This window comes from Papio anubis, chromosome 4 (assembly GCF_008728515.1).
Source record: "Papio anubis isolate 15944 chromosome 4, Panubis1.0, whole genome shotgun sequence".
Classification (NCBI taxonomy): Eukaryota; Metazoa; Chordata; class Mammalia; order Primates; family Cercopithecidae; genus Papio; species Papio anubis.
The window spans coordinates 166,293,594-166,305,277 of record NC_044979.1 but is presented as its reverse complement, the minus strand read 5'-3'; the positions used below and the strand labels follow the sequence as shown (position 1 = coordinate 166,305,277).

At 33.9% G+C, this 11,684-nt stretch overlaps 1 protein-coding gene across 1 annotated transcript; it reads left to right on the top strand.

Annotated features, from left to right (window-relative positions):
- Window positions 1–10,491: 10,491 nt before the first annotated feature.
- Window positions 10,492–11,383, top strand: LOC101014593 (transmembrane protein 14C). The gene has a single exon (XM_031665706.1). The coding sequence runs from the start codon at window positions 10,573–10,575 to the stop codon at window positions 10,909–10,911; it is 339 nt and encodes a 112-aa protein (XP_031521566.1). The 5' UTR covers window positions 10,492–10,572; the 3' UTR covers window positions 10,912–11,383.
- Window positions 11,384–11,684: the final 301 nt, after the last annotated feature.

Here is an 11,684-nt window from a genome sequence, read left to right as displayed (position 1 = left end):
CTTACTTGACTGGATTGAACTAAAAGCACTGATCAAAGACCGCGACATAAAAATTCAGTCCCTTTGTCCTCCCCGTGCCTCCCAAAGTTATTTTAAGATCGTTAGAATATTTCTTTAGTAACATTTTATAGACAAAAAATGTAAAGACTTCCTGTATTGCAAAACCAAACTATTTCTTTAATGAATATACTGCTTATTTTAAGTTCCAAAGGTGAAGTCTTTAAGAATAAAACATTACCGACTCCTGCTTTTATAAAAAAAAAAAAAAAAAAAAAAAAAAGAATATAAAAATAAAAATGAATATAAACAATATTTTAGAAATACATCTGAGTATTTTTGAGAATATAAGGTAAACTTTATAGTACAATACAACATGGTGAAAAACAATTATTTGAGAAATAATGCCAATACAACTGACCTTCCATCTAGAAAACAATAAAAGTGGATCTTCAGTTAAACTATCTGTAAAAAATATTGCAGAAAGATTAACAGTTTAAATATAAAAAGTGAAGTGAAAAGATAGACAAAGCAAAATGAAAATAAAAAAAGCCCTCTGCAAAAAAAAGAAAACCAAGGGAGTACACATCCACATCCACACACAACATGCACAGTTACAAATGCACACGCATTATACACACACATGTATATATACACACACACAGTGGAGACCTCCATCATGAACATAAACCTAGTAGCTATGAATGAAAACATAGATCAATGGGGATAATAGAGAAATATTAATGTCTTAGTATATAGAAAGTTATATAACTCAATAGAAAAATAGGCAGATGATTATAAGTTGACATTCTATGTAAGAGAAGTACAATAGACCAAACATATTAAGATATTCAGATCCACTCGTGGTTAGGAAAATTCAAAATAAAATAAACCGTACTATTTTAATTTTATTTATCATCAGACAGGTAACAGTTTTTACAGTTGTTGCTGGCAGGGAGGTGTGGAAACCAACCAGCATGCTTGGGCAGTGCTGGTGAAAGTGGTGCCTCTGGCTCCTGTTGAGTCTGTGGGGAAGGAGTCTTCTCTTGCCGTCCATACAGTTCTAGTTTCTTTGGTTATAGACTATCTAGTGACCTAAGGTGCCATTTGTTTTCATCCCAGATTGTGAATTCCAACACATTCTGTATATTTGACTTCATCTTCTTATATATAGTTTCCTTCTTCGTCCTTGTATGTAAACACTCTTCCTCACAATATAAGTTTGAGAGTCACTTTCAAACATTTTATTGCTAAGTACTTGCATATCAATAAAGAGATTTCAGTTTTTAGAATTTATACTTTATTTTTGGAAGATATTATAAAAACAGACATTCAGAAAAAAACCACTTGTATTTGTTGATTCTCATTGTTGTGATCATGATAATATTCTAAGAATAGGAGCTTAGAATGAGATTTCTAATAAAGTTTCCTTTGTAATAGGAAGTCTGCTTTTTGTATATCTTAGAACATTTATTTGTTGTAATCCAATGAATGATTACCTTTTATAACATAATCGTTTATTGGTTGTAAGTCAATAATAGGTTACCTTTTATAAGCTAATCAACTACAGTATTGCTTATTTGGTTTTAGGTAAAATTAAGCATCCATTCTCAAACATTTCAAAATTTCTGCTTAGTTCTTGACACTTAAAAGTGGACGCACATCTGCACTCACAGTGCATTTTACAGCAGGAGACAGAATATGTTTTGCTCTTTGTTGTGCTTTGATTTTTATACTGGCAGCTTTTGTGGTACGAAATAATGGCTCATAGATAGCTTTAGTGCGGTAGTGAAGAGAGACTGCAGTAGCAATAACATGATTTGAAATATTTGCCCTCAGAAGCCTAGCAAATTGCCTCAAGCAAATATTTCTAAATCTAAGGTCTTTTACAAGCTTCCTGGGTTTTACCATTGATTTTAAAATTCTACTTAGTATAAATTGCATAATTAGTAACAATTTTACATAAGCCAATCAGCCTTTTCCACAAATATATCGATATCTGTATTTTTCCTAAGTCATTTATTTTTAAAATATCTTTGGCATAGTTGGAACTATTTCAATGCACTGAAGGAAAGGAAAAGGAAAAAATTTAGAATAAGATGGTGGTGAAATTGCAGGTTTTAATCCAGATATGAAGATGGAAGGGATTTGGGTATTTTCCAGATTAACAAAAAAGACTTAATGAAAGATAGTAACTTCGAATGAACTTTCACAAAAAGAATTAAAAAAAGACGCAACAGCGTGGGACTGTTGTAAATGTTTTGCAACAATAAAGAAGATTAATATATTACTAAAAACATACACAGAACAATATTTCTGAAAATCATTAACACTAGGAACCAGAAGAAAAATTTAGACTATACTACTTAACACCAAAAAAAAAAAAAAAAAAATTAAGAAGATCAACTCAATACCATATTAAATAAGTCACTATATTGAGATAAGAAAAGGTATGAGAACAAAGATACAACATACCAGAATATCTGGGACACATTTAAAGCAGTGTGTAGAGGGAAATTTATAGCACTAAATGTCCACAAGAGAAAGCAGGAAAGATCTAAAATTGACACCCTAACATCACAGTTAAAAGAACTAGAGAAGCAAGAGCAAACACATTCAAAAGCTAGCAGAAGGCAAGAAATAACCAAGTTCAGAGAAGAACTGAAGGAGATAGAGACACAAAAAACCCTCCAAAAAATCAATGAATCTAGGAGCTGGTTTCTCGAAAAGATCAACAAAACTGATAGACCGCTAGCAAGACTAATAAAGAAGAAAAGAGAGAAGAATCAAATAGACGCAATAAAAAAATGATAAAGGGGATATCACCACCGACCCCACAGAAATACAAACTGCCATCAGAGAATACTATAAACACCTCTACGCAAATAAACTAGAAAACCTAGAAGAAATGGATAATTTCCTGGACACTTACACTTTCCCAAGACTAAACCAGGAAGAAGTTGAATCCCTGAATAGACCAATAGTAGGCTCTGAAATTGAGGCAATAATTAATAGCCTACCAACCAAAATAAGTCCAGGACCACATGGATTCACAGCCGAATTCTACCAGAGGTACAAGGAGGAGTTGGTACCATTCCTTCTGAAACTATTCCAATCAATAGAAAAAGAGGGAATCCTCCCTAACTCATTTTATGAGGCCAACATCATCCTGATACCAAAGCCTAGCAGAGACACAACAACAAAAGGGAATTTTAGACCAATATCCCTGATGAACATCGATGCAAAAATCCTCAATAAAATACCAGCAAACTGAATTCAGCAGCACATCAAAAAGCTTATCCACCATGATCAAGTGGGCTTCACCCTGAGATGCAAGGCTGGTTCAACATATGCAAATCAAAAAACATAATCCAGCATATAAACAGAACCAAAGACAAAAACCACATGATTATCTCAATAGATGCAGAAAAGGCCTTTGACAAAATTCAACAGCACTTCATGCTAAAAACTCTCAATAAATTCGGTATTGATGGAATGTATCTCAAAATCATAAGAGCTATTTATGACAAACCCACAGCCAATATCATACTGAATGGGCAAAAACTGGAAGCATTCCCTTTGAAAACTGCCACAAGACAGGGATGCCCTCTCTCAACACTCCTATTCAACATAGTGTTGGAAGTCCTGGCTAGGGCAATCAGGCAAGAGAAAGAAATAAAGGATATTCAGTTAGGAAAAGAAGACCTCAAATTGTCCCTGTTTGCAGATGACATGATTGTATATTTAGAAAACCCCATCATCTTAGCCCAAAATCTCCTTAAGCTGATAAGCAACTTCAGCAAAGTCTCAGGATACAAAATCAAAGTGCAAAAATCACAAATATTCTTATACACCAGTAACAGACAGAGAGCCAAATCATGAATGAACTCCCATTCACAATAACTTCAAAGAGAATAAAATACCTAGGAATCCAACTTACAAAGTATGCAAAGGATTTCTTCAAGGAGAACTACAAACCACTCCTCAGTGAAATAAAAGAGGACACAAAGAAATGGAAGAACATACCATGCTCATGGATGGGAAGAATCAATATTGTAAAAATGGCCATACTGCCCAAGGTAATTTATAGATTCAATGCCATCCCCATTAAACTACCAATGACTTTCTTCACAGAATTGGAAAGTATAATATTAATATTAAAAAAAGAGAAGGTATTTGTAGAATTAGAAAAGAAAGTGAGGGAAGAAATAATATCAGTAAAAATCTTGAAGTGAAGAAAGAAAGAAAATAATATGAATAAAAATGTATCAGTGATAGAGGATAGACATGAAAAATATAATATTGAATCCAATAAATTGTCATGGTGAACAAAGTGACCAGAAGATGATAGCATCCAATTAGATGTTGTCCAGAAGATGATGGTACTCCAAAATAAGTATAACTGGTATTTTCAATGAAAACAATTGAAAAAAAAAAAAGAAAGGAAAACATTCGATGGTACAGTAGATGAAAATTTTATTAAGTTGAAAAAATTAAATATATTGATAACAAGAGTTGTCAGAGTTCATCAAGATAAATGAAAAGCAGAAACAACAAAGCATATCTTACTGGGATTATTGAACTTCATGAATAAACCGAAACCTACATGGGACTAGGGAGAGTCACCTAAAGAGAACAGTAACAATTCTGTCCTTTTCTTCCATAGCTAGGAAATCAGAAGGAAATAGAATATCAACTACAATATCTTGAGGAAAAGAGTTGCTACATCAAGAATTTTAACCTTACCCCAATATTATTAATAGATTGAGATAACATTAAATTATTTTCAAATATGCAAACCTCCAGGAAGGATTACTAATATAACTTGGAAAATGGAAAAACAAAGCAAGGTAAAACAATTAAAAAACCCCCAAAACTACTTGAAGCTATAATTACTCAACTAAAGGTTGAATAAAACAAATAATTGATAAATAGGAGAGCTTTGGTTCCAAGGGGTAATATTGAATATTAAAACCATTTAAATATACAGTTTAGTATAGATAATTAACATATGTCTAAAACCTAAAGAAATAAATTAAGTGCTAAGAGTAAAAATAATTAGAAAACTAGGAAAATGTTTGATGAATATAACAATAAAAATAAGGTAATTTGGGGATGTTGGAAATAGAAGAAACACAGACTATAAAGCAAAATAGAGAAAATAAAGGACACCAAAAAGAAGGATGTAAAACAAAACTGTTATATTCAGAGACAGAAGTAAGATACAAATATACATGACAAACTTAGCTTTTCAAATAAATACATAAATTGAGTAAATACAAAAGCAAACTACAAATACTATTACATAATTTCTATGAGACACACGTAAAAATAAATCAGAAGTTAAAAATTAAAGGTGAAGATTAGTCATCAAATGGAACAAACATAAAAATGCTTGCAATTTTAATATGAAACTTTAAATAAATGTGACATGTTTAAACAATTACAAAGGTTTATATTTTACTGAAATGTAACTCAACAAGTGACATAGTATTGAAACCTATAAAGTCAAAACCAAAGTAAATATTGTATCTAGAGATATTGGCAGAAAGTCAGTACTAGTGCGAAACTAATTGCCTCCTTTAGTCCTTGAAAGATTATATTGAACAGAGATAAATGAATGGGAAATTAAAAAGATTTCAAGAATATGTAATAAACTCTATCCACTACAGAAAATCTTTTAAGCACTTGTAAGTTTTTTGTTTAATTGAACATGAATATATTCCAAAAGATAGAATTAGTGTAGGTTACAGACACTGGGAACGATATTAGAAAGCTAGAAATAAATAACAGAAGAAAAATAATATTAAAAAATGTGAAAATAAACAATTTTGTAGTCAAAGAAGAAAATAAATTAAAACTTAATAAGTGAGGAGACTGCATATAACAACCTCTGGTATATTGCCAAAGCTGTATTCACAGGAAAGTTATAGAATTAAGCACCTTTATTACATTCTTGTTATATAAGAATAAAAATGGAACAAAAAAGCTATTGAATTTGAAAATTTACAAAAGAAAAAATGAACATAAGAAAGCAGGAGAAAATAATAATTTAAGCTAAAATTAATGAATAGAAAACTGAAAAGCAGTATAAAGTATAATAAATCCAAGAGCTTTTTGTACCTTGGTACAAAATCTAAGTATAAATATAAGTATAAATCTAAGGTATAAATATCTAAGTGGTTTTTCAAAGAAGGAAAAAAACAGCCAAGCACACAAATTAGGGATAAGTAAGAAGACAAAGCCAGCTGACAGAGAAGTCAAAGTTATTGGGTAATACTTTCTATTGATTTATGTTAAAAATGTTAAAATCTGGAAAAATGTATTTTCTCTAGGAAGACCTAAATTGCTGAATGTTGCTAAAATAGATAGGAAATATATGTAGTTTAATATCTATGAAATTCTTGAGGAAATTGTTCAACACCCACCCCTAAAAGCTATCCAGATAGCTTCAAAGACTTCAAGGAAGAGACAATTCTGAAGAGTTTGAGTAATCTATAGATCACAGGAAAATGTAGGAAGGCTTCCAAACTTGTGAAACTGAGCACAAAAATGATACTTTCACTTTGATAATATAGACAAAAATGTAAACTACTATAGAAAACAGCTGTATTTTATATATAGTTACAATTATATTTCAAAAGACCCTTCCCTAAGCAGTGCTCATTCTAAAATTGCTGGGAGAGTGGATGTTGTGAATTCACATGATTACTTTAAAGGAGAGGAAAATTATTCATTCATGTTGCAAAGACATTTTTTAATTGATAAACTTTTAATTAATTTTGGATGTTAGTTAAAACTAATTTTTTTTAATACTTTAATTTCTGGGATACATGTGCAGAATGTGAATGTCTATTGTGTAGATATACATGTGCCATGGTCATTAGCTGCACCCATTGACCCGTCTTGTACAATATACATGTAAAATTTCTCCTAATGCTATCCCTCCCCTAGCCCCCCAGCCCCGACAGGCCCTGGTGTGTGACGTTCCCTCCCTGTGTCCATGTGTTCTCATTGTTAACTCCCTCTTATGAGTGAGAACATGTGGTGTGTGGTTTTCTGTCCTGTGTTAGTTTGCTGAGAATGATGGTTTTCAACTTCATCCATGTCCCTGAAAAGGACATGAACTCATTATTTTTTATGGCTGCATAGTATTCCATGGTGTATATGTGACACATTTTCTTTATCCAGTCTGTCATTGATGGGCATTTGGGTTGGTTTCAAGTCTTTGCTATTTTGAATAGTGCTGCAATACACATACTTGTGCATGTGTCTTTGTAGTAGAATTATTTATAATCGTTTGGATATATACCCAGTAATGGGATTGCTGGATCAAATGGTATTTCTAGTTCTAGATCCTTGAGGAATCACCACACTATCTTCCACAATGGTTGAACTAATCTACACTCCCACCAACAGTGTAAAAGCATTCCTATTTCCCCACATTCTCTCCAGCATCTGTTGTTTCCTGATTTTTTAATGATCACTGTTGTAACTGGCAAGAGGTGGTATCTCACTGTGGTTTTGATTTGCATTTCTCTAATGACCAGTGATGATGAGCTATTTTTCATATGTTTGTTGGCAGCATAAATGTCTTCTTTTGAAAAGTGTCTTTTTATATGCTTCACTCACTTTTTCATGTTTTTTTTCTTGTAAATTTGTTTAAGCTCCTTGTATATTCTGGATATTAGCCTGTTGTCAGATGGATTGAAAAAACTTTCTCCCATTCTGCAGGATGCCTGTTCACTCTGATGATAATTTCTTTTGCTATGCAGAAGCTCTTTAATTTAATTAGATCCCATTTGTCAATTTTGGTTTTTGTGGTCATTGCTTTTGATGTTTTAGTCATGAAGTCTTTGCCCATGCCTAGGACCTGGATGGTATTGCCTAGGTTTTTTTCTAGGGTTTCTATGGTTTTAGGTCTTATGTTTAAGTCTTTAATCCATCTTGAGTTAATTTTTGTGTAAGGTGCAAGGAAGTGGTCCAGTTTCAGTTTTCTGCATATGGCCAGTCTGTTTTCCTAACACCATTTATTAAATAGGGAATTCTTTCCCCATTGCTTGTTTTGTCAGGTTTGTCAAAGATCAGATGGTTGTAAATGTATGGCATCATTTCTGAGGCCTCTGTTCTGTTCCATTGGTCTATATATCTGTTTTGATACCACTACCATGCTGTGTTGTTTACTGTAGCCTTGTAGTGTAGCTTGAAGTCAGGTAGTGTGATGCCTCCAGCTTTGTTCTTTTCGTTGAGGATTGTCCTGGCTATATGGGCTCTTTTTTGGTTCCATATGAAATTTAAAGTAGTTTTTCCTAATTCTTTGAAGAAAGTCAGTGGTAGCTTGATGAAGGTAGCATTGGATCTGTACATTACTTTGGGCAGTATGGCCATTTTCACGATATTGATTCTTCCTATCCATGAGCATGGAATGTTTTTCTGTTTGTTTATGTCCTCTCTGATTTCCTTGATCAGTGGTTTGTAGTTCTCTTTGAAGAGGTCCTTCACATCCCTTTTAAGTTGTATTCATAGGTATTTTATTCTCTTTGTAGCAATTGTGAATGGGAGTTTAGTATGATTTGGCTCTCTATTACTGGTGTATAGAAATGCTTGTGATTTTTGCACATTTATTTTTGTACATTGATTTTTGTATCCTGAGACTTTGCTGAAGTTGCTTATCAGCTTAAGGAGTTTTTGGATTGAGACGATGGAGTTTTCCAAATATATAATCATGTTATCTGCAAACAGACAAAATTTGACTTCCTGTCTTCCTATTTGAATACCCTTTATTTTTTTCTCTTGCCTGATTGTCCTGGGCAGAACTTCCAACGCTATGTTGGATAGGGGTGGTGAGAGAGGGCATTTTTGTCTTTTGCCGGTTTTCAAAGGGAATGCTTCCAGCTTTTGCCCATTCAGTATCATATTGGCTGCTGGTTTGTCATAAATAGCTCCTATTATTTTGAGATACATTCCATCAATACCTAGTTTATTGAGTGTTTTTAGCATGAAGGGTGTTGAATTTTATCCAAGGCCTTTTCTGTATCTATTGAGATAATTATGTGGTTTTTGTCATCCATTCCGTTTATGTGAAGGATTACGTTTATTGATTTGCATATGTTGAACCAGCCTTGTATCTGAGGGATGAAGCCGACTTGATCGTGGAGTAGAAGTTTTTGATGTGTTGCTGGATTTGGTTTGCCAGTATTTTATTGAGGATTTTCGCATCAATCTTCATGAAGGATATTGGCCTGAAGTTTTCTCTTTCTGTGTCTCTGCCAGGTTTTGGTATCAGGATAATGCTGGCCTCATAAATGAGTTAGGGAGGAGTCTCTCTTTTTCTATAGTTTGGATTAATTTTAGGAGGAATGGTACCAGGTCCTCTTTGTACTTCTGGCAGAATTCAGCTGTTAATCCGTCTGATTCTAGGCTTCTTTTTCGTTAGTAGGCTATTAATTACTGCCTCAATTTCAGAACTTGTTATTGATCTATTCAGGGATTCGACTTTTTCCTGGTTTAATCTTGGGAGGGTATGTGTGTCCAGGAATTTATCCATTTCTTCTACACTTTCTAGTTTTTTTGTGTAGAGATGTTTATAGTATTCTCTGGTGGTGGTTTGTATTTCTGTGGGATCAGTGGTGATATCCCCTTTATCATTTTTTATTGTGTCTATTTGATTCTTCTCTCTTTCTTTATCAGTCTGGCTATTGTGCTATCTATTTTGTTCATCTTTTCAAAAAACTACCTCCTGGATTCATTGATTTTTTTGAATTTTTTTTTTTTGGTGTGTCTCTATCTTCTTCAGTTCTGCTCTGATTTTAGTTATTTCTTGTCTTCAGCTAACTTTTGAATTTGTTTGATCTTGTTTCTCTAGTTCTTTTAATTGTGATGTTAGGGTGTCAATTTTAGATCTTTCCCATTTTCTTCTGTGGGCATTTAGGACTAATAATTTTCCTATAAACACTGCTTTAGCTGTATCCCAGAGATTCTGGTACATTGTGTCTTTGTTCTCATTAGTTTCAAAGAACTTATTTATTTCTGCCTTAATTTCATTATTTACCCAGCAGTCATTCAGGAGCATGTTGTTCAGTTTCCATGTAGTTGTGTGGTTTTGAGTGAGTTTCTTAATCCTGAGTTCTAATTTGATTACACTGTGGTCTGAGAGACTGTTTGTTATGATTTCCGTTCTTTTTAAATAAAATTCAGCATCCATTCACTGTAAAAAAAAAAAAAAGTGATTAGTAAAATTTGTGAGGAATATTTATCTTTTACAAGACGAATTTTAGCATCAAGTTTTTGGTTGAAATCCTAAAAATTCCCACAAATAAGTAATAAGATAATTGTGTCCACCACCATCATTTAAAAAAATTAATAATGTAATAAGATGAAATAATGCATGTAGCTAATGTAAGACTACGGGAGCTCTCCCCAACCTGCCACCAGGATGCAGAGCGTCCGCCGCCCTGTGTCCGGCGACACCTCGCTGTCATCCCCCCGACTTGTGCGCCCTTGTAGACAGCCCGGGGCCTTCGCGAGACCGGTGCAGGCCTGGGGTAGTCTCCTGTCTGGACAGAGAAGAGAAGAATGCAAGACACCGGCTCAGTAGTGCCGTTGCATTGGTTTGGCTTTGGCTACGCAGCACTGGTTGCTTCTGGTGGGATCGTTGGCTATGTAAAAGCAGGCAGCATGCCGTCCCTGGCTGCCGGGCTGCTCTTCGGCAGCCTAGCCGGCCTGGGTGCTTACCAGCTGTCTCAGGATCCAAGGAACGTTTGGGTTTTCCTAGCTACATCTGGTACCTTGGCTGGCATTATGGGAATGAGATTCTGCCACTCTGGAAAATTCATGCCTGCAGATTTAATTGCAGGTGCCAGTTTGCTGAAGGCCGTCAAAGTTGGAGTTAGTATGTTCAACAGACCCCATTAGCAGAAGTCATGTTCCAGCTTGCACTGATGAAGAATTAAAAATCTGCATCTTCCACTATTTTCAATGTATTAACAGAAATAAGTGCAGCATTTTTGCATCTGACATTTTACAAAAAAAAAAAAAAAAAAAAAAAGACACCAAACTTGGCAGAGGGGTGGAAAATCAGTCATGATTACAACTCTACAGAGGTGGCGAATATGTAACAGAAGAGCTTACTAAGACCCTAATAGAGATTGATTCTTGTATATTGATGTTATCTCTTCTTTCCATATCTATAGGTAAATCTCAAGGATAAAATATTAGATGTCAACTTTGAGGGCCCTGAAATCCCATTCTGTGCTCTGAGGAACAGTGTGAAAAAATCTCTTATGAGATTTAGACTATCTGTTCTTTTGCTCATCTTAGACCACAGACTGACTTTGAAATTATGTTTAGTGAAATATCAATGAAAATAAAGGTTACTATAAATAAATAAAAAAATAAAAAAGAGTACGTGAGTTGGCTATGGACTCAGAAAACCTAAAAGAACAGCTAAAAATATTAAAAATAAATAATAAATTTCTCAAGGGCATCAGTTATAAATAAATACACCAAAATAAATACCAATAAAATCTGGTAGTGAATACACTGGAAACAGGGTGAAGTCAAGACAGCAGACTCTTCACTCATTTATTTTACAGTTATGATTCTCCAACTTCAGCATGCATAAGAATCACTGGAGGCCCTGCTGAAACAGATTGCTGGGCCTCAGACATGCTGATTCCAGAGATGCT

Coding starts and splice junctions, on each gene's coding strand:
- LOC101014593 (XM_031665706.1), top strand. CDS start 10,573: ATGCAAGACACCGGCTCAGTAGTGCCGTTGCATTGGTTTGGCTTTGGC.